Raw genomic sequence first — 23,576 nt, forward strand, 5'->3', positions numbered from 1 at the left:
TTGAATCAGCAAGGAACTATTAGGCGCAGCCTTTGCAACTGGAAGGGACTGTGTTCCTGGCGGTTGCTGGATTTTGCAGACCAAGCTGTGCGGTGGAAAGGTGAATAATGCTTCCCCCACTCCTTAAAAATGATTTCTTCTTTTGCACGCGTGTTTTAATTAAAGCAAAACAGCAGGTAGAGACAGAATAGCATCGAATTTGAACTGCATCTTTATTTTCAGTCCAATGGGTTCTGCTGTTCCTTTTGCTGTTTTTTTGTGGGGTTTTTTATGTGTATGCGTGTGTGTGTAAATCCCTGGAATTAGATCTCCGAAAATTGCATGCAAGATAGTAAGATAGGAATCCCATGACCCAGCTAACTGTGGGTGTCCCTAGCATTAGGCTGAACCTGGTTGCCCTGGAGAGAATTTGGTGTGCTTGTCATTCTAATTTTGGTTCTGCTATTTTAAAGAGTCGCAAAGGTCCCCCCCCCCTCTTACACGCTGTGCATTGGAATTAGGAGAAGCCTTTTAAAAAAGCAAATCAGAGCCTTAAGATCTTACTATGGTCATGGTTGAAAATTCTTGGACGTGGGTTCTACCATTCCTATATCTCTTCTTCTATTCTTTCATTGATATGTTTTATTCCTATATCTTCTATTCTTTCTTAGATATATTTTACTATGAGTATATCCTCTATAACCTTCATTATGTTTTTTACTATGTGCATACCCACTAAAACCCTCATTGTGTATTGGACAAAATCAATCAATCAATCAATAAAATAACATTAGAGATACCTGTGTACCAACTATCCCTTGCGCCTGCTTTTAAATCAGTCTCTCTTTTTTTGCCTTCATCCCAAACTTCATATTCATTTTGTTTTAGATATTATTGAACACGATTAAGCAAATTTCCTTGTCTTTTTTTTCTGGTGGATTCCATCCAGCGACCAGCCACAATCCCAACCTGTTTAGCTTTTGAATTGGCCAGGTGTTTGCACCTGTTGAGACTGGAATGAATGTATTAAAATGAAGTGTTTGCTAGTGTTGATTGTGCTGATCAAACAGCAATGTAACATACTGATTAAAAAAACATTTTCTATACCATCTGAATAGGTCTTGCATTTGTTTGCTTCTCAGATGTAGGAGTTTTATGTTAAAATGAAGGGATAATAATAATAATAATGATGATGGTCCCAGTGGTACTTGGCATGCTGGGCACAGTGCCAAAGGATCTCAGCGGACATTTGAAAACCATCAGAATTGACAAAATCTCCATCTGTCAATTGCAAAAGGCTGCTTTACTGGGATCGGCAAACATAATTCGCCGCTACATCACGCACTACTAGGTGCTTGGGAAGCACCTGACTGGTGATGAAATACAAAATCCAACATAGTGATCTTGTTTGCTGTGTTGTATTGACATAATAATAATAATAATAATAATAATAATAATAATAATAATAATAATAATTTATTAGATTTGTATGCCGCCCCTCTCCGAAGACTAAAATGAAGGGATGCATACAGGTTAGAATATATCAAAAGTCCTGGTTTTTATATGCCATCTTTTCCCAATTTGCTCTCCATTGAAGCATTCTCTAATTCTTGAGAATGCTAAAAATAGAACGTATTTGGAGAATGCCAGGTTGGGGAATGCCTTTGAACCCATGATACTATATATTCAATTTTGATTTAATATTATGCAATGTCAGTCCATGTAGTTTGCGGTTCAGTGGTCTGTATAAACCAAGAGTCACTGCTTAGTATGTATACTAGTACAGTAATGGGATGTTCTACAAATAAATATATTTAAGCAAAATTCAAAGTAGAGTATTAATGTATTTCTGCAAGGAAGTATCACATTAAAATAGTATTGGTTTCTGAATCCATTATGTCTTTGCAGTATAGGTATAGCCAACTTTTTACAAATAAATTTACAAATAAACTTAAAACCATTTATTTAATGACTGTTCAAAGTTACTGTTGCACTGAAAAATGACAACCAGTACACCCATTTACGACCATTATAAAAGCTACATGGTCATATAATCAAAATTTGGGCACTTGGTCATCAGCATATATTTACATTTGTTGTTGTGTCTGAGGGTCATGGGATCACTCAGTGACTGTCCCAACTGGCTTCCAGCAAGCAAAGTCTGTGGGAGGAAGCTGTATGTGCTTAATGACAGCATGATTCACTTAACCACAGTGACTTGCTTAAAAACCACAAAAAAGAGAGTTTTTAAAATCAGGTGCAACACACTTAACCTCATTGCTTATTAATGGAAATTCTATCCCCAATTGCGGTTATAAGACAAGGACAACTTGACTTACAACCGTAAGTTGTAACAGTACAAATATTCTGTATTTTTCAGTAATATAGTTTCAACAAATTTTAAATCGTGTCTGGCTTTAACTGTCTGGTTAGGAGGAAGATGAAAATACACACCTCAAAATTAAGATAAATTAGGATAAATTAAAGTCTCAACCCAAATATGCATGTAGTTGGGAAAAACTATCTTGTATCTTGGCTCAACCATCACGGACACTATCTTTCTAGATACTGAGCTGAATTGGTAAAGCGGCCACCACATTCTCTAGACTCAGAAAGAGAGTATGGTTTAATAAAAAGCTGACAGAACATACAAAGATCCAGGTTTATAGAGCCTGTGTCCTGAGCACACTCTTGTATTGCAGCAAGTATTAGAAAATATTTAACATTTAAAAAAGAAAATATAATCTTTATTGAAGATAAATAGGGGAGGGGATACATAAAGCAAAAGGACTATGCGAATATTAGTACAAATGTATATGAATTTGAGTATACATTTATAAGGCAAAGTACACACTTATATATATAAAAGGAAAAAAACCAAAGGGAAAGGAAGAGGAAAGAGAAAAAAGGTGAAAGTGAGGGAAAAATAAAAGAGAAGTGAAAGAAGAAGAAAGACAAGTGAATTCATATCTATACATTTATCAGATGTCGTAAATAATGTCAACTTATCTGTTGACCTGATTACTCTACAGCATTTAAGATTTTTACTATCTGTATAAATGAAAATTTTGAATTTCTAAACTTGAGATAGAGCTTAAATTTTTATCGTTTTGAATTTGTTCATCCTTTTATCAATGATTCGTAGTGTTATTTTATGGGTTAATGGATAGTTGAGCACACTCTTATATTGCAGCAAGTATTAGACCCATTATGCACGGCAGGAGAGAAAGTTGAATACCTTCCTTATGCGCTGTCTCCAAAGTATCCTTGGCTTCACCTGGCATGACAATGTTCCAAATAGCGCAGTTTTGGAACGTGCTGGAATTTCTGGCATGTATACACTATTGAAATAACAACGTCTTCGCTGGCTTGGGCATGTTGTGAGAATGGATGATGGGCAGATTCTGAAAAGATCTCCTGTGTGGTGAACTAGTGCAGGGTACGCGCCCCAAAGGGAGACCACATCTACGATATCAGGATATCTGTATGAGGGATTTAAAGGCCTTGGAAATGGACATTAACAGCTGGGAAACTTTGATCTCTGATCGTTCAGCCTGGAGGTTAAGGACTCAGCATGGCCTTCTCCATTTCGAGGAGATACTTGTTCGGCAGGATGAGGCAAAGAGGCAGTCCCGGAACCAGCAAAATCCAAAGACCAGGCATGGGACAGAATGGATCTGCCCTCAGTGTGGAAGGGATTGCCACTCTCAGATTGACCTTTTTAGCCATGCTAGGTGCTGTTTGAAGAACTCTTTCCAGAGCAAGATATCATAGTCTATCGAGACTGAAGGCTGCCAATGCGTGGGAAAAACCTAAGCACATTTTCCACAGGAAAGTTAACGTAGCTTTGTTAGCAATGTCAGTATTTATTTATTTATTTAACCGGAAGTTCAGAAATACAGTGGTACCTCTCCTTAAGAACGCCTCTACTTAAGAACTTTTCTAGATAAGAACCGGGTGTTCAATATTTTTTTGGCCTCTTCTTAAGAACCATTTTCTACTTAAGAACCCGAGCCCGGAAAAATTTCCCAGGAAATTTGAGAGCGTCACGAAGGCCCAGCCAGTTTCCTGCCATTCTCCCTTTAATCCCAGGCATCTCTAGCTTTTCTGGATTGCCAGAGGAGCCTTTTGGTGGCGCTTAAGGAGGCTTTGGCAGTCCAGAGCGAACAGAGGAAGGTGCGTGCTCCTCCTCACCGCCTCAGAGTCGTCCCCCCTTTTAAAAAAGTTTTGGATTTTTTTGATTCCCCTCACCTTCTTCCTTTGGCACCAACTGTCCTCCTCCTCTTCTTCCCCCTCTTCCTCCCACCCAAATTCTGAGCTTTTATTTCTTTCCTAATGGGTTTGCACGCATTATTTGATTTTACATTGATTCCTATGGAAAAAATTGCTTCTACTTAAGAACTTTTCTACTTAAGAACCTGGTCACGGAACGAATTACGTTCTTAAGTAGAGGCACCACTGTAAAATGGAAGTGGAGCTGCCCTACTACTTACCTTCAGTTAGTTGCAACCAGGCCTAGCACACCTTGGCCCATTTCTTCTGCAGCCAACCGAAAGACTCTGTAGCCGATAACAGGGCTCTGGATTGATCTGGAGCTCTGTTATCGTCTGCAAAGGCCTTCAGGAAAGCCTTGTCCGTTGCAGAAGAAATGGGTCGAGGTGTGCTAGGTCTGGTTGCAATTGTCCAAAGCCAAAGAATTTCCTGAAGACCTCTGACAGCCAAAAAGAGACTGGGGGTGACGCATACAAGGTAACTTCCAGTTGGCCCATTGGGCCATTTTTCACCGTCCGCAGGCTTCAGGGGGCTTTCCTGAAGTCTGGGGAGAGAGAAAATAAGGCCAAAAATCAGCTAGCCAGCATTCACATGCTTGCTGGAGCTGATGCCTCTCATGCCCTTAGAATATGGCTCCACGTGCCTTCACTACTTTATACCATCCTGGTCAAATGGTTGGAAATGACTGAAAAAAATCTCCAACAATTAAAAGTGTGAGAGCTGTCATGCAGGCTTTTCAAATTTCATTACTGTGTCCCTAATGACAATTCCGACTGTGGCAAGTTGGAATTGTAGTTTAAAACATTTTGAGAAGCCCTGGTTGGCATAGCATTTTAGCGTTCAGGGATTAAGATGAAGAGAGAGAGAGAGAGGCAAATCCTATTTAAGCCAGGGAGTTTGACTTTGCACTAGGCGCCATTTTACTATCCTGGGTGTTTCCTTAAAATTGTGATTTATTGCATGTCAACCGATCATGGTTGGCAAACTCAAAATGGCTAATTAGATGAAATCATATGATATATGACTTAGTTTGTTTTTCACAATTGCATCTCACAGAGGTTGGAGTTTTTATTTTAGCTTTTGTGAAATAATGCAAAGCTGTCAATAGCTTTGTACTGAAAATAACATTAAGAGAAGAAAAGCTGCGTATATTTGATCAAAGGAAAGTCAGCTAACTTTTAAGAGGTGATTTTTTAGTGCAACACATCTTTCCAATGAGTAACATTGATAGCATAACAATCTAGGCCAGTGTTTCTCAACCTTGGCCGCTGGAAGATGTGTGGACTTCAACTCCCAGAATTCCCCAGCCAGCCCTGCTGGCTGGGGAATTCTGGGAGTTGAAGTCCACACATCTCCCAGCGGCCAAGGTTGAGAAACACTGATCTAGGCCTTTATTGATAGGAGAGATGAGTCACTATCATAGATCTCTCTGGTCCACAATAAGTCTCCACTATATCAGCTTTTTAAGACAAAGTTTTTCTAAGTAGCTTCTACTTTTCCAGTGCACAATCTATCTGTAGAACCATCATTTGAAGAATACTGAAAGTATTTATTATAGCTAAAAGTAAAATGATACTTATTTTATTAGACATTTCGGACAGAAAAAAAATGCTCCCAAGGCGATCTTTAAATTCACAAGGCGATCACATATTCATAAAAAGCCCTCCATGGCATCGGGCCAGATTGCTTACGGGATTGCCATCTGCGGTATGAGTCCCAGTGACCGGTTAGGTCGCACAGAGTCGGCCTTCTCCAAGTCTCGTCAACTAGATAATGTTGCTTGGCGGGGCCTAGGAGAAGAGCCTTCTCTGTGGGGGCCCCGGCCCTCTGGAATCAGCTCCCCCCCAAAAAAAATTTGCACTGACCCCACCCTCATCACCTTCTGTAAGAGTTATTTATGCCACCAGGCTTGGGGCCATTAGATTCTTGTCCCCTGGCCGACGAGTGCCATGTATGGTTGTCTGAGTGAGTATGATTGATTTTTAATACAATTGGGGATTTTTAGTTAGTTTTAAATTAATTGGATTTAGGTTGTTTATTGCTTCTTTTTTATATGTTGTAAGCCACCCCGAGTCCCTGGAGCCGGGCGGCATATCAATCAATCAATCAATCAATCAATCAAATAAATAATAAATGCTTTGCACTTATATACACACAAACACACAAACATTCGGACCACACAGTATTTTTTGACTGAGGTTTTTATAAATGCTGAACATTGAATTACAGTATCAGAACTAACATAGCATCTGATTATGCTATGTGCATATGTGTGCAAACCCCTACTTTTCCTATGATTGTTTTATAGCTGTGTGGTCTGCACAATCGTGAGATAAGGATTAAATTTATATCCCCATACTTTTCAAAGCATCATTTGGCCTTTAAATGCAAAGCACCACAACTGTAATAATGACTGAGCAATTGTGCTAATCCATTGGTCTCACATTTCCTTTCATCCATTTTTCATTTGATTTAGATACACTTGCTCTGCATTCACTTACAATCTCCTCTAAATTTTGTATCTGCTTTAATAATGGATTTTACTCTTTATCCCTCAATTACAGGTAGTCCTCGATTTACAACAATTAATTAGTGACCATTTGAAATTACTGTGGCACTGAAAAAAAAAGGATCATGCTTATTTTTCACGCTCCATAAATGTTGTGATATTACCATGGTCACATGATCAAAAATTGGATGTTTGACAACCGACTCATATTTATGATGATTACAATGTCCTGGAATCAAGTGATTGTCTTTGCAACCTTCTGAGAAGCAAAGACAATGGGGAAACCAGATAACTAGGGCAAAAAAGGTTGCAAGACAGGGCAAAACTCACTTAACAAATGCTTCACTTAGCAGTATAAATTTTGGGCTCAATTGTGGTTTTAAGTTGAGTTTGAAGCCTTTATTGTCATTGTACATCATGTATGCAACAAAATTGATTACCTGTAACATAATTTTTCTAGTTGTTTTCATCAAATTTTGCTTCTCGTGTTCTTTAATATTCCAGCATTATTTAAACATCTTGGTCCAGATATTATAGCACATTTACAGTAGCTAGTGACAATCACAGGTTTAAGTCTAGTGATTAACAGTGTGCTTCATATAATACCGGTACTTATTGCAAAGATTAATGTGTCTGCTTCAAAGCAAGCCACACATGGTTGATAGTGGAAAAACTATTCTGTAGCCTTTCTGTGTGATTGCTGTGGCCTTTTGAGAAGATAGTGAAGAAACCCAGGCTGGGTTGCCTTAGATGAGTTATGGTGGATCTTTTGTGGCTCGGGTGCCAAAAGGGTGCGCATGCGATAGCCCACATATGCACAATCCAATGCCCTCCCCCCATGCATATGCTCAACCTCGCTGTGCGCTGTCCCCCCCTGCGCATGTGCATGGCATCGGACCAGAATACTTACGGGACTGCCTTCTGCCGCATAAATCCCAGCAGCCGATCAGGTCCCACAGAGTTGGCCTTCTCCAGGTCCCGTCGACCAAACAATGTCGTCTGGCGGGGCCTAGAGGAAGAGCCTTCTCTGTGGCAGCCCCAGCCCTCTGGAATCAACTTTCCCCAGAGATTTGAACTGCCCCCACCCTCCTTGCTTTGAATAGTTTGAAGACCTATCTTTGTCGCCAGGCATGGGGCAACTAATGTATCCCTCTTTCTGGCCATTAAAATTATGAGTGGGCATGATTGTGTAGTATCGACTGGTTTTAAGAAAATGGGTTTTAGCTACAGTTTTAATTATTAGATTAGTTTCTGTATTGTTTTATTGTTGTGGTGAGCCGCCCCGAATCTGCGGAGAGGGGCGGCATAAAAATCTAATAAATTATTAATTTAATAATGATGATGATAATAATAATAATAATAATAATAATAATAATAATAATAATGATAATAATAATAATTTGTTAGATTTGTATGCCGCCTCTCTCCGAAGACTTGGGGCGGCTCACAACAACAATAAAACAATACAGAAACAAATCTAATAATTAAAACTGTAGGTAAAACCCATTTTCTTTAAACCAGTCGATTATAGGCCTCACTGAAGCCTCCAGTCAATTATAGGCCTCACTGAAGCCGCCAGTCGATTACAGGCCTCACTTGAAGCCTCCAGTCAATTATAGGCCTCACTGAAGCCGCCAGTCGATTATAGGCCTCACTGAAACCTCCAGACTTCTGGTACAAACGTTGGGCTGGTTTTTTTTGCTTTCCACAGGTTCAGGAAAGCCTCCTGAAGCCTGGGGAGAGCGAAAAATGGTCCAACAGGCGAACTGGAAGTTCAGAAAGGAACTTCTAGTTGGGCCGTTTTTTGCTGTCTCCAGGTTTTAGGAGGTCTTCCTGAAGCCTGGAAAGCACAAAAACAGCCAAAAAGAAGGCTGAAAATCAGCTGGCCAGTGCCTACATGCTCGCTGGAGCTGACATAGGGCGATGCCTCGTGTGCTGCCATAGATCAGTGTTTCCCAAACTTGGCAATTTGAAGATGTCTGGACTTCAACTCCCAGAATTCCCCAGCCAGCAAATGCTGGCTGGGGAATTCTGGGAGTTGAAGTCCAGACATCTTCAAATTGCCAAGTTTGGGAAACACTGCCATAGATATGCCTCACTGCCTTAGATAATCAGTTCCCAACAGAAATCCATTTGTAACCAGATAGGCCTTTGCCACTAATGGAAGAGCTCTGTGGTGTGATTTTTGGCTCTAAGAAGTGATTGAGTTTCAAAGCACACGTTTGGAGGCTGATTGACAGGAACACTCCTCCTTATATAATTATGTAATCTTCCAAGTGCCTGGACTTTTCTTTGCCAGATTGCCACAGCTCTGCTTTATTCTGAAAATCGTGTTAGGTCACCCTAACCTCAGTGGATTATTTTGGGACATTTATGTCCACAGGATTGTTTATTGTGCAGTTTTATTTTGATTTCCCCCCTTAAGTTGTAATGTACCTTAAAATACATGTATATTTCTAGAGTATAATTAAGGTTATTAAGGCTCTATTAATTGGATAACAAGAGTATTGAATATAAAGGAAAAGAGATTTTGTCAGTATTAATTACAGTGTAGGATGTCACTATTTTAAAATGTATTTGACTTTTTCATGCAAGCTAGACTATATTAAGAAAAAACTACTACAGCTTATATTAAAGTAATTGATATTTAAGTCCCAAGCTGTTACTTGGCATTGAAATTTCTTTCTTTCTTTCTTTCTTTCTTTCTTTCTTTCTTTCTTTCTTTCTTTCTTTCTTTCTTTCTTTCTTTCTTCCTTCCTTCCTTCCTTCCTTCCTTCCTTCCTTCCTTCCTTCCTTCCTTCCTTTCTATCTTCTTTTCTATCTGTCTATCTGTCTGTCTATCTATCCATCCATCCATCCATCCATCCATCCATCCATCCATCCATCCTTAAAACCCACCTTTGCCGCCAGGCATGGAGGAATTGAGGTTTTAAGGAGTTTACGGAAGGCAAGGAGGGTGAGGGCAGTTCTAATCTCCGGGGGGAGCTGGTTCCAGAGAGTTGGGGCCGCCACAGAGAAGGCTCTTCCCCTGCGACCCGCCAAACGACATTGTTTAGTCGACGGGACCCAGAGAAGGCCAACTCTGTGGGACCTAATCGATTGCTGGGATTCGTGCGGCAGAAGGCGGTCCCGGAGATATTCTGGTCCTGCCTTAGCCGTAAAAACCAGCCGAGCTGACCTTGGGCCAGCCACTCACTCTCAGCCCAATTCATTTCAGAGGCTGTTGTGAGGAAAATGGAAGGAAGAAGGTGTTCTGAATATGTTTGCCGCCTTGAGTAACAATAATGAGGGCAGGATATAAATAAATAAAAAGTCACGTTGCCGTGTTTCGATCATGTGGAGATGCTGTAACAATCTCAAGTATTGAGATTGCAAATATTCTTTTTCAGTGCTGTTGTAACTTTGAACGTTTGCTAAATGAATGCTTCTAAGTTGTACAGCGTTACTTTAAGTAGTACTTAGAATTCCAGCACCTCAATGTAGCATGAGTAGCAAGAAATAGCATCCAATAATCAAATAACTTAAAATGTCAAGAAGATTGGGGGATGTTTTTTTGGATTGTTATGTATATTGGAACTGGACTTTAGGCGTCATGTGGATTTTGTTGTATGGGTGTACTGTGTATATACTGTACGTGCAATGAAAGTATTTATTTATTGATTGAAACAGAAAGTCCAAAATAGTGCAAGATGACTATTTTCTGAAGCTTTGTGAGAAAGGTGTGAAAATTATTTGAATTATTTAAATCAGGATCAACAGCATTTTCTTGTGGAAGAGTTGAGTGAGTTTGATCAGAGTGGCCTCAATGTCCTCTTCTTAATTGATGGGGCGTCAAGATAAAATTACCAGGGTGCGGTTAATAAATGGGTATTAAAAGATCAAGTGGTTTGATTTTCATCAACATGTGGGAAGAAATTTGAAAGTATTACATGGGATAGAAATTACTGAGCTTTGTTTGCCATGTTCTACCATGTGTCATCTTCAAAAATATTTTTTCATTTATTTATTAAATTTATATGCTGACCATTTTGCCCAATAGGCTTTTATTAGATACAGTATTTTAAGAAGAAAAAAAGTAATCCAAAGAAAATGATTGAAAATAGAGTAGAGTGTGAATAAACGGGGACTTTACAACTATTTTCAAAATTAAAGTTATTGAATATATATCATACTGTAATTGTAAAAGATTAATTTAGCTTGTTTTATAAAAAGAGCACATGGCTATTACTCTAAGTTCTAAACCTAATAAATTCTGGAATATCCTAGTTAATTGTAAGTGATCTACAGTGATCCCTCGATTTTCGCGATCTCGTTCTTCGAGAAACGCTATATCGCGATTTTTCCCACCCGATGACGTCACTCTCTTCCTTCCTTTCTCATCTTTCTTTCTCTCTCTCTTTCTCTATCTTGCTTCTTCCTCTCTCACACTCTCTTCCTCCCTCTCTCATCTCTTTCTTTCCTTCTCTCTCTTTCTCTATCTCTCCCCCTCTTGCTGGCAGGCGGCGGGCGGGCGGGCGAGCGGGGGCATCCGCGAGGAAGACCCAGGGAAGGTTCCTTCGGCCGCCCAGCAGCTGATCTGCTTGGTAGCGCAGCAGCAGCGAGGAGCCGAATCGGGGTTTCCCCTTTGCGTGGGCGGCGGGGAAACCCCGATCTTCGTCTGCTCGCTGCTGCTGCGCTACTGAGCAGATCAGCTGCTGGGCGGCCGAAGGAACCTTCCCTGGGTCTTCCCCGCCGCCCACGCAAACTCCACCATCTGCGCATGCGCGGCCATGAAAAAAAAGGCCGCGCATGCGCAGATGGTGTTTTTACTTCCGCAACCCTACATCGCGAAAAATCGATTATCGCGAGGGGTCTTGGAACGGAACCCTCGCGATAATCGAGGGATCACTGTATATCTGGTACCCTCTGCCACTTGTTTTCAGTTGGGTCCTCCATCCCGTATGAGTGGCTAACTAACCCCAAAATGAATACTGATGAGTCCTGAACTGATTTGGCTGTTATCTCTCAGGAATAATTCTTGATTGATTGGGAGCATCCAATCTTGAAAATCAATCAGAATGATTTTCTAAATCAGGTGTGTCCAACTTTGACAATTTTATGGACTTCAACTCCCAGAATTCATTGCTGGCTGAGGAATTCTGGGAGTTGAAGTCCATAGGTCCTGATCTTGCCAAGGTACGACACCTCTCTTCTAAGCTTTCAGTTTTTTTGAGCTGAGGTCTCTTATTTCTGTAAATGTGATTTCTCGAGAATATGGTTGCTTTTGTCAGCCAGTGCAGCTATTCAAGAACTCTATTGGAATTGTCAGATGCCCCAAAGCAAATAACTAAGTCTCGAGGTACTTGTTCTTATCTCTGGTACTTCCACTCCTCCTCTACCATCTTATTGCTACATACTGAGAACAATGAGTATCGATTAGTGAATTGCAAATACGATTTTGTATACATATAGAAAGATAATTGCTGCCAACCTGCCTTCCATTGAGGACCTGTATAATGCATCAGTCAAAAAAAGGGCAGTGAAAATATTTACTGATCCATCGCGCCCTGGACATAAATTGTTTCAACTCCTACCCTCAAAGCATCACTACAGAGCTCTGCACACCAAGACAACTAGACACAAGAACAGATTTTTCCTGAACGCCATCACTGCTAAACAAATAATCCCCTCAACACTGTCAAATTATTTACTAAGTCTGCACTATTACCACAAGTTTTTTTCTCATCATTCCTATCACCCATCTCCTCCCATTTATGACTGTGTGACTGTAACATGTTGCTTGTACCCTAAAGATTTTTATTAATATCGATTGTTTTTCTTTGCTTATTTGATCCCTATGGCAATCATTAAGTGTTGTACTACATGATTCTTGACAAATGTATATATTTTTTTATGTACACTGAGAGCATACGCACCAAAGACAAATTCCTGGTGTGTCTAATCACACTTGGCCAATAAAGAATTCTATTCTATTCTATTCTATTCTACTCTACTCTACTCTACTCTACTCTACTCTACTCTACTCTACTCTACTCTACTCTACTCTACTCTACTCTACTCTACTCTACTCTATTCTAAAGTCCAGTGCACACCATCAATGCAATGTTAAGATGTTTGATGGATTTATTTCTTTTTATTTCCATATAGATGCCTTCTCAGTAGATTCTGCAGATTCAACAGAGCTCCAATCAGGATGGGCAAGTTCAGGCTCATCTTACTGAGACATGGCGAAGGGGCTTGGAACAAGGAGAATCGATTCTGTAGCTGGGTGGACCAGAAACTGAGCGTCGATGGGGTGAAAGAAGCTCAGACCTGTGGGAGGCACCTCAAAATGCTGGGTTTCGAGTTCGACCTTGTATTTACCTCCATTCTCAGCCGCTCTATTCAGACTGCGTGGCTCGTGCTTAAAGAGATGGGGCAGGAGTGGGTCCCCACTGAATCTTCCTGGAGGCTCAACGAGCGACATTACGGGGCGCTGATTGGCCTCAACAGGACAGAGATGGCTTTGAACCATGGTGAGGAGCAAGTGAAAAGATGGAGAAGGAGCTACGACGTCAGCCCACCTCCCATCACCGAGGCCCACCCTTACTACCACGAAATATATAATGATCGCAGGTATAACTACTGTGATGTAGCAATAGAGAAGCTTCCTAAGTCTGAGAGTTTAAAAGAAGTATTGGATAGACTCCTTCCGTACTGGAGTGAAAGGATAGCACCAGAAATCAAGAAAGGCAAGACTGTGTTAATTTCTGCCCATGGAAATAGCACAAGGGCTCTTCTGAAGCATCTGGAAGGTATTATTACATTCTTGAGTGCAGAACTGTTAAAAATTGGGTTTCAAAATGTACACTTCAGATTTTCTTGGGATATTTGTAGCCAAGGTTGGTTGCATCTACATTCAGCCAGAGTTTTCTGGGCTTATGGAGAGTCATATTGGAATAGATTTCACATCATTTGCAGACTTTGTGACTCAGGTTTTAGTGAGGACTCTTCAAGGCCTCACTGGAATGTGATGTCATTTTGTCATTTATGGCTCTCTCTAATGCGAGAAAACCTTGCTAAAAGTATATATGTGTGTGCTATTGTTGTTATACAGTATTTGCTTAATTATGATGGTTTCTCCTCCCCTTCCTAAATTTTGTTTGGGATTTTTAGAGATAAGAATTGGGAATCGATATTATTATTATTATTATTATTACTATTATTATTACTATTATTATTACTATTACTACTACTACTACTACTACTACTATTTATTGGATTTGTATGCCGCCCCTCTCCGTAGACTCGGGGCGGCTAACAACAATAATATAAAACATCATGTAAATCCAATACTAAAACTAATATTAAAACAATTAAAAAACCCTTATTTGTGAAATCAAACATACATACAAACAAACATACCATGCATAAATTGTAATTTTACCTTTGGCATTTTCAAGAGTGTTATTTATAGCACAAGAGTGTTATTTATGGCAGAATGCTGGTGAGACCACATTTGGAATACTGTGTTCAGTTCTGGAGACCTCACCTACAAAAAGATATTGACAAAATTGAACGGGTCCAAAGACGGGCTACAAGAATGGTGGAAGGTCTTAAGCATAAAACGTATCAGGAAAGACTTAATGAAGTCAATCTGTATAGTCTGGAGGACAGAAGGAAAAGGGGGGACATGATCGAAACATTTAAATATATTAAAGGGTTAAATAAGGTCCAGGAGGGAAGTGTTTTTAATAGGAAAGTGAACACAAGAACAAGGGGACACAATCTGAAGTTAGTTGGGGGTAAGATCAAAAGCAACATGAGAAAATATTATTTTACTGAAACAGTAGTAGATCCTTGGAACAAACTTCCAGCAGACGTGGTAGATAAATCCACAGTAACTGAATTTAAACATGCCTGGGATAAGCATATATCCATCCTAAGATAAAATACAGAAAATAGTATAAGGGCAGACTAGATGGACCATGAGGTCTTTTTCTGCCGTCAGACTTCTATGTTTCTATGTTTCTATTTACACCTTCAGATACCACTATAAATAACTAGCAATATAGTTTGTACTTTTTACCTTGGTGGCAATTGGTGGCTTGGTTTATGTATAGGTTAAGAGCTGATCTGTAGTTTCCAAACCACTAATGACTTTTGGATTAACATGCATATGCTAATCCAGGGGTCGACAAACTTGGCAACTTGAAAGACTTGTAAACTTCAGCTATGCTGGCTGGAGAATTCTGGGAGTTGAAGTCCACAAATCTTAAAGTTGCCAAGTTTGAAGACCTCTGTGCTAATCCGAAAACAAACAACTCACTTGAATCCAAATTCTGCTCATAGTCTAAATATAATCTTTATTTTTGTCTCTCCACCAAGTTACTCTAATCTTGGACATGATCAAGTGCCAACTGCAAGAAACTGGCCTGATCAATCAGTTGGCCAAAGTTGTTGAAATTGTAGGTAAAAAATACTTAAAGGAGACCAACTTGTCTATTCCTGCTGTATCCCATTTGAGGTGGGGATAGCAAAGAATGATGCGACGGTAACATTGGTAAAATATACTTATGGCATGCCCAGAAAGGTATAAATGATCTGATGGACAAGACCTGTCAAAAATTTTGAAAAGCTGGTATCATCAACCTTCCACTTTTACTGCTTTTCATCTTAGTAGCCCTGGATCAATTCCTTAAGCAGTGGTTCTTTAAACTGTTTGACCCAGTTACTCCTTTTCATGGTCTTGAATAATGTCATCACTCCAACAGAAGAAGAAAAGGGCCTCTGAGCCTTATAGAAACATCACTGCAGTAGAAATCCCAAACTGGATCCTAACTCACAAACAAACAATTTACAAATAGCTCCATCACCACCTGGATATGGTCAGATTAAGAACCAAAGCTATAAAGTATAAGGGTTTTGTTCTGTCCCAGCGTCAAGGCTCCCAAAATAAGATGCACACCACCGGATTAAATACTATTTACAAAACTTTTATGCAGTTAAAGTCTTTTCGAAAAGAAGGCAAATTCTAGCAAAGGCTTCACCCTATAGAGTCTTATCAGCTGGCCAGAGTCCCAAGAATAGATAAACACAACAATAATTACTGGATTGTAGCAAAGTTCAGGAGCGTAGACTTACAGAGGTTGGCTGGAAGTCTGGATGCAGCCAAGAATGTGGTTCTTTTAAGCACAAGCCGAAGACAAGAGCTGCAACAAGATTTCTGGAACGAACTGTGCTGTTCTCTGCCTCAAAGCATCATGTGACTCCCATTTAAATAGCCTGAGGGCATGGCCCAGTAGCCAGCAGTGCTACTCACGAGGAAGCCTCCTCCTGAGTAACCACTCATGCCTTCTAGAGGCCCTGCGAATCCTAGCATCAAGAAGAGGCTCCTCCTCTTTTCCCGAGTCACTCATTTCAGGAGGTGCAGAAGGCCCTGGTTGCTCTTCAGCCTCTGACACTACATCCTCTCTGCTGTCAGTCTTGGCCGCCAGGAATCCATGTCTTAAAAACCATTCAGTGACATTCATCCATATCTCAGTCATAGCGTGGGCTGGAGCAGAATATCTATGTTAGACAGCCCCAAGCCTTTAGTATCTTCCGAAAAGCCGGGAGAGTGGGAGCAGTGTTGATCTCTGGGGGGAGTTGATTCCAGAGGGTTGGGGCTACCACAGAGAAGTCTCTTCCCCTAGTGCCCAACAGCCGGCATTGATTGGCTGAGGGGGCTCTGTGGACCAGCCTCTGGGATACATGAGACAAGAGATGATCCCGTAGGTAATCTGGTCCCAAGCCATGTAGGCTTTATGGGTAACAGCCAACACTTTAAATTGCCCCCCGGAGACTAATCGGAAGCCTATATAGACCAAATGTTAGTTTTTGTCTCCAAATCTTGCATGCCTTTGTTTGATTTGGGTCATCCCTGGAACCAGCTTTTGTTCATCATTGTTACCCTGAGCGAGTGGCATCTTTTATTTCAGATGAGGTTTTCCCCTCCTGAGAAGCAAAACGATATTTTCCGTGTTGTAATGTTAATTTTAAAATGATTTCTTCAGTGAAGCTTATTTAAATGTGCTCTTTCCCAATATTGGACCAACCTGTCGAATTCTAATTATCTAAGCACGTCTTAATCCTCCAAAACATATGCAGATCTTTGGAATGGTGTAAAGGTGAAAGATTGATTAGGAATTAACATGGGGCCCTTGCCACATTTAGGTCATGGCTTTTTCTCTCTAAAGTCCTCCATAAATTCATAATCCCTCCCTTCATAAGATGTCTTAATCCTGGATAATGGTGTTCTTGTGATTGATGGGTTGCTTAGATAGAAGTAATAATAATAAAAAATCAGAGTTGAAAGGGACCTTGGAGGTCTTCTAGTCCAACCCCCTGCTTAGGCAGGAAACCCTACAATACTTCAGACAGATGGTTATCCAACATCTTCTTAAAAACTTCCCAGTGTTGGAGCATTCACAACTTCTGGAGGCAAGCTGTTCCACTGATTGTTCTAACTGTCAGGAAATGTCTCCTTAGTTCTAAGTTGCTTCTCTCCTTGTTTAGTTTCCACCCATTGCTTCTTGTTCTACCCTCAGGTGCTTTGGAGAATAGGTTGACCCCTTCTTTGTGGCAACCCTTGAGATACTGGGAACACTGCTATCATGTCTCCCCTCGTCCTTCTTTTCATTAAACTAGACATACCTGGTGACATGATCGAAACATTTAAATATGTTAAAGGGTTAAATAAGGTTCAGGAGGGAAGTGTTTTCAATAGGAAAGTGAACACAAGAACAAGGGGACACAATCTGAAGTTAGTTGGGGGTAAGATCAAAAGCAACATGAGAAAATATTATTTTACTGAAAGAGTAGTAGATCCTTGGAACAAACTTCCAGCAGACGTGGTTGGTAAATCCACAGTAACTGAATTTAAACATGCCTGGGATAAACATATATCCATTGTAAGATAAAATACAGGAAATAGTATAAGCGCAGACTAGATGGACCATGAGGTCTTTTTCTGTCGTCAGTCTTCTATGTTTCTAAAGGCAATTACCCAGTTTTGGCCTTCAAATGCACCAGCAAATTTGCCAAAAGTCCATCCATGCCTAAGCCAAACCCAATTTTGGAGTCTATTTAAGCACCCAAAATTCCCCAGATACATAGGAGCAGTTATTTCATGACTGCTGGATTGGATTTCTGCACTGCTAGAAACCCATCTTCAAATTCTCATATTCCTAGGCGGAAGCAATTTCCCCTTTAAGTTGAATCCTGATGCCCTGAAACTGGACAGCTTCCAGATCTGCAGACTTCAATTTCCGGAATTCTTGGCATTGACCATGTTGGCTAAACGATCCTGGTCGCTGAAGTCCATGCATGCAGGTTTTTATGGTTGGCCTAATTGTGTAGTTTCTGAGCTGGTATTTCATTAAGGGCAGACTAGATGGACCATGAGGTCTTTTTCTGCCGTCAGTCTTCTATGTTTCTATGTTCCTGCAACCGTCCTTCATAGGTTTTGGCCTCCAGTCCCCTAATCACCTTTGTTGCTCTTCTCTGCACTGTTTCCAGAGTCTCAACATCCTTTCTGCATCGTGAAAGTGAAAGAACAGGTTGCTTAGAAACGGGTTGCTTGCATATTGCCTATGTGCCAATTCTTGCTGTGTTCCTTCAAATGAAGCGTGGGTTTAAGGAACTAAGAGAGAAATAGGAATAAACTCAGAAGAAATTCCTTAAAACATCGTGTTGAATAGTTGCTGAGAACCTAGACTGGCTGTCTTCTAGCAATTAGTACCGTACAGGCAATCCGTGACTTTCAACAGTTCGTTTAAAAACATAGAAACATAGAAGATTGACGGTAGAAAAAGACCTCATGGTCCATCTAGTCTGCCCTTATACTGTTTCCTGTATTTTATCTTAGGATGGATAAATGTTTATCCCAGGCATGTTTAAATTCAGTTATATGGATTTACCAACCACGTCTGCTGGAAGTTTGTTCCAAGCATCTACTACTCTTTCAGTAAAACAACATTTTCTTACATTGCTTCTGATCTTTTCCCCTAACTAACCTCAGATTGTGCCCGCTTGTCCTTGGGTTCACTTTGCTATTAAGAACACTTCCCTCCTGGACCTTTTTTAACCCTTTGACATACGGTATTTAAATGTTCAACTCCCAGAATTCTAGGAGTTGAAGTCCGCCAGTCGTAAAGTTGCCAAGGTTGGAGTCCCTGGTTCTAACAAGCAAAATGAATGGGGAAGCCAGATTCACTTAGCAACCGTGTTACTAACTTAACAACCGCAATGATTCACTTAACATTTCTGGCAAAATAAGATCCTAAAAATGGGGCAGAACTCGCCTAACAACTATCTCGCTTAGCATCATACATTTTGGGCTCAGTTGTGAGCGTAAGTCAAGGACTACCTATATTTGGTCAAAGAATACCAGGATAGGAAGAACAGATGGACTCGAACAGGACGTAAGTACTTGTTGGTAACTTGCCTCTTTGTTCTGGCCTGGAATTCCCTTTTCACTCCCTTTTCATGCTGCCGTGTTGCTTTGTGTGGCTTCTCCAAAGACTGACCCTGTTCTTCCCTTTTAATTAATGTCTCTTGCCTTGGCTGACATTGGTTTGAAAAGGGGAATTTAAAAAAATCCATCCGGTAATGCTGCCAACTAAATTATGGTGGAAGCAGACAAATTCCCACGGAAAATCGGGGCATTCTAGGAGAAAAAAAGGAGTCTCCCCCCATTATTTTAAAATAAACACTGATCCTTGCTGATCTACACTATTACTGGTAATACTACTGTTTACCCATGATTTCCCCATGCCAGTAAGGTTTACCTACTACAGTGGTACCTCTACTTAAGAACTTAATTCGTTTCATGACCAGGTTCTTAAGTAGAAACGTTCTTAAGTAGAAGCAATTTTTCCCATAGGAATCAATGTAAAAGCAAATTATGCATGCAAATCTATTAGGAAAGAAATAATATAGAAACATAGAAGTCTGACGGCAGAAAAAGACCTCATGGTCCATCTAGTCTGCCCTTATACTATTTTCTGTATTTTATCTTAGGATGGATATATGTTTATCCCAGGCATGTTTAAATTCAGTTACTGTGGATTTATCTACCATGTCTGCTGGAAGTTTGTTCCAAGGATCTACTACTCTTTCAGTAAAATAATATTTTCTCATGTTGCTTTTGATCTTTCCCCCAACTAACTTCAGATTGTGTCCCCTTCTTCTTGTGTTCACTTTCCTATTAAAAACACTTCCCTCCTGGACGTTATTTAACCCTTTAACATATTTAAATGTTTTGATCATGTCCCCCCTTTTCCTTCTGTCCTCCAGACTATACAGATTGAGTTCATTAAGTCTTTCCTGATACGTTTTATACTTAAGACCTTCCACCATTCTTGTAGCCCGTCTTTGGACCCATTCAATTTTGTCAATATCTTTTTGTAGGTGTGGTCTCCAGAACTGAACACAGTATTCCAAATGTGGTCTCACCAGCGCTCTATATAGCGGGATCATAATCTCCCTCTTCCTGCTTGTTATACCTCTAGCTATGCAGCCAAGCATCCTACTTGCTTTCCCTACCGCCTGACTGCACTGTTTACCCATTTTGAGACTCAGAAATCACTACTCCTAAATCCTTTTCTTCTGAAGTTTTTGCTAACACAGAACTGCCAATACAATACTCAGATTGAGGATTCCTTTTCCCCAAGTGCATTATTTTACATTTGGAAACATTAAACTGCAGTTTCCATTGCTTTGACCATTTATCTAGTAAAACTAAATCATTTACCATATTACAGATGCCTCCAGGAATTTGCTTTTACATTGATTCCTATGTGAAAAATTGCTTCTACTTAAGAACCTGGTCATGGAATGAATTAAGTTCTTAAGTGGAGGTACCACTGTATTTCATGATAGTGCTAAGGCTTACCTACAACTGGCATAAGACAGTGATAGTAAATGTGTTCCTTCTTGCCCGCAGGCATCTCCGATGAGGCTATAGTCAACGTGACTCTTCCCACCGGCGTGCCGGTCCTGCTTGAACTGGACGAAAATCTGCAACCGCTTGGCCACCACCAATTTTTGGGTGACCAAGAAGCCATACAAGCTGCCATCAAGAAAGTGGAAGATCAAGGAAAGGCCAAGCCTATGGCTGAGAAATAAAGCCCACCTTACAAACGCTTTGCTCAGAGCTCTAACGGTGTGCAGCAAAATATGGCATTTTGTGAATTGTTTTACGCCTACTTGCTTAGCTTTCGGTTCTCACCAACTAAGACAAAGGCTGTTAGATTTTAGCAGTTTATCTCTGGGGATTGGATTTCAGATCGTGGTATGAGAGACACAATGGCAGATGAATTGATTAGGTTTTAATTAGAACAATAAAATGCATCTATGCATACAGGTGAAACTCGAAAAATTAAAATATCGTGCAAAAGTTCATCTATTTATCATTTATTTATTTAAGTAATTGCAACTTAAAAGGTGAAACTAATATATGAGAGATACTCATTACATGCAAGGCAAGATAGTTCAAGCCGTGATTTGTCATAATTGTGATGATTATAGGGTACAGCTCATGAAAACCCCAAATCCATCATCTCTCAGAAAATTAGAATATTACATGCAATCAATAAAATAAGAAATGTGCATAGAACAACATTGGACCTCTGAAAAGTATAAGCATGCATATGTACTCAGTACTTGGTTGGGTCCCTTTTGCAGCAGTTACTGCCTCAATGCAGTGTGGCATGGAAGCTTTCAGTCTGTGGCACTGCTGAGATGTTATGGAAGACCAGGAAGCTTCAGTAGCAACCTTCAGCTCTTCTGCATTGTTCGGTCTCATGTCTCCTGTCTTTCTCTTGGCAATGCCCCATAGATTCCCTATGGGGTTCAGATCAGGTGAGTTTCTTGGCCAATCAAGCACAGTAATCCCACGGTCATTGAACCAGGTTTTGGTGCTTTGGGCAGTGTGGGCAGGTGCCAAGTCCTGTTGGAAAATTGAAGTCAGCATCCCCATAAAGCTTGTCTGTGGAAGGAAGCATGAAGTGCCCCCAAATCTCCTGGTAGACGGCTGCATTTACCCTGGACTTAATGAAGCACATTGGACCAACACCAGCAGATGACATGGCTCCTCAAAACAACTCTGGAAAATTCAGAGTGGACATCAAGCATCTTGCAGTGTGTGCCTCTCCATTCTTCCTCCATACTCTGGGTCCTTGGTTTCCAAATGAGATGTAAAAGTTGCTCTCACCAAGAAAGAGGACTTGGACCACTGAGCAACACACCACGTCTGTTTCTCTTTAGCTCAGATAAAATGTTTCTAATGTTGTTTGTTGTTCAGGAGCGTTTTGGCATTTGAAGCCCATGTCCAGGATCCGGTTCTGGATGCACTGACTCCAGCCTCAGTCCACTCCTTGTGAAAGTCCCCAACACTTTTGAATGGCCTTTTCCTGACAATCCTCTCCAGGCTGTGGTCATCCCTGCTGCTTGTGCACTTTTTTCTTCCACACTTTTCCCTGCAATGTACCTTTCTATTAATGTGCTTTGATACAACACTTTGGAAACATCTAATTTTGTTTGCAATTACCTTATGGAAGGTGTCCATGGTTTTCTGCACAACTGTCAGGTTAGCAGTCTTTCTCCTGATTGATTCCTACTGAACTAGACTGAGAGACCATTTAAAGGCTCAAAAACCCTTTGCAGGTGTTTGGGCTTAATTAGTTGATTAGAGTGGAACATTTTGAGCCTGGAATATAGCACCTCTTCACAATATTCTAATTTTTTAAAATTGTGGATTTGGGATTTTCATGAGCTGTACTCCATAATCATCACAATTAAGACAAATCACAGCTTGGACTATCTTTGCATGTAATGAGTCTCTCTCATATATTAGTTACACCTTTTAAGTTGCACTACTGAAATAAATGAACTTTTACACAATACAGTGATACCTCGTCTTACGAACTTAATTCGTTCCGTAACCAGGTTCGGAAGTAGAAAATTTCATAAGATGAAGCAATTTCCCCATAGGAATCAATGCAAAAGCAAATAATGTGTGCAACTCCATCATAAAAATCACCCCTTTTGCCTTGCGCCGCTGGGAATCCCCGCCTCCAGATTTCCATTGCCAGCCAAAGCGTGGGATTTCCCTGAGCCTCCCCTCGCTGGGAAACCCCACCTCTGGACTTCTGTTGCCAGTCGAAGTGCCCGTTCTTGCATTGCTGGGATTTCCCTGAGCCTCCCCTCCCTGGGATTCAAAGCAGCACCGGCAAAAATGAAGGAAATCCCAGCGAGGGGAGCCTCAGGGAAACTCCAGCAATGCAAAAACGGGTGCTTCGGCTGGCAACGGAAGTCTGGAGGTGGGGCATCCCAGCGGCGACGGCTCGGGTTCGTAAGGTGAAAATAGTTTGGAAGAAGAGGCAAAAAAATCTTAAACACCGGGTTCGTATCATGAAAAGTTTGTATGAAGAGGGGTTTGTAAGACGAGGTATCACTGTATTCTAATTTTTTGAGTTTCACCTGTATGTTTTCCTCAATTTCCCATACGAGAGAAATCCTGTGTTAAGCGCCAGATTTCTGCAAGCCGGTGATCAAATATCATTATGATAAATTAGAGATAAAACAGGGAATGTCAAATTCGATTTAATATTGGCCCATAGGAGGATTATGAAGGACTGTAGATCACAAACTGTAAACCTTCCCAAAGATGTTCACTCACAGTCTTAACTTTGTTATTGTTGGACAGCCTCTAGCATTTGTTGACTTATTTATCGGGGCTCACTTTTATTGGATACCTGATGTTCAACTAATTTGGAATAAAGCCCTTATTTTT

The 23,576-nt window shown here is 40.5% G+C and overlaps 1 protein-coding gene across 1 annotated transcript; it reads left to right on the top strand.

Moving 5' to 3' along the window:
* On the top strand, positions 1-23,576 carry BPGM (bisphosphoglycerate mutase). The gene is made up of 3 exons (XM_070756505.1): positions 1-100; positions 12,908-13,554; positions 20,727-23,576. Exons 2-3 carry the CDS (start codon positions 12,954-12,956, stop codon positions 20,906-20,908), a joined length of 783 nt encoding a protein of 260 aa, XP_070612606.1. The 5' UTR covers positions 1-100; positions 12,908-12,953; the 3' UTR covers positions 20,909-23,576.

This window comes from Erythrolamprus reginae, chromosome 6, assembly GCF_031021105.1.
Source record: "Erythrolamprus reginae isolate rEryReg1 chromosome 6, rEryReg1.hap1, whole genome shotgun sequence".
NCBI lineage: Eukaryota > Metazoa > Chordata > Lepidosauria > Squamata > Dipsadidae > Erythrolamprus > Erythrolamprus reginae.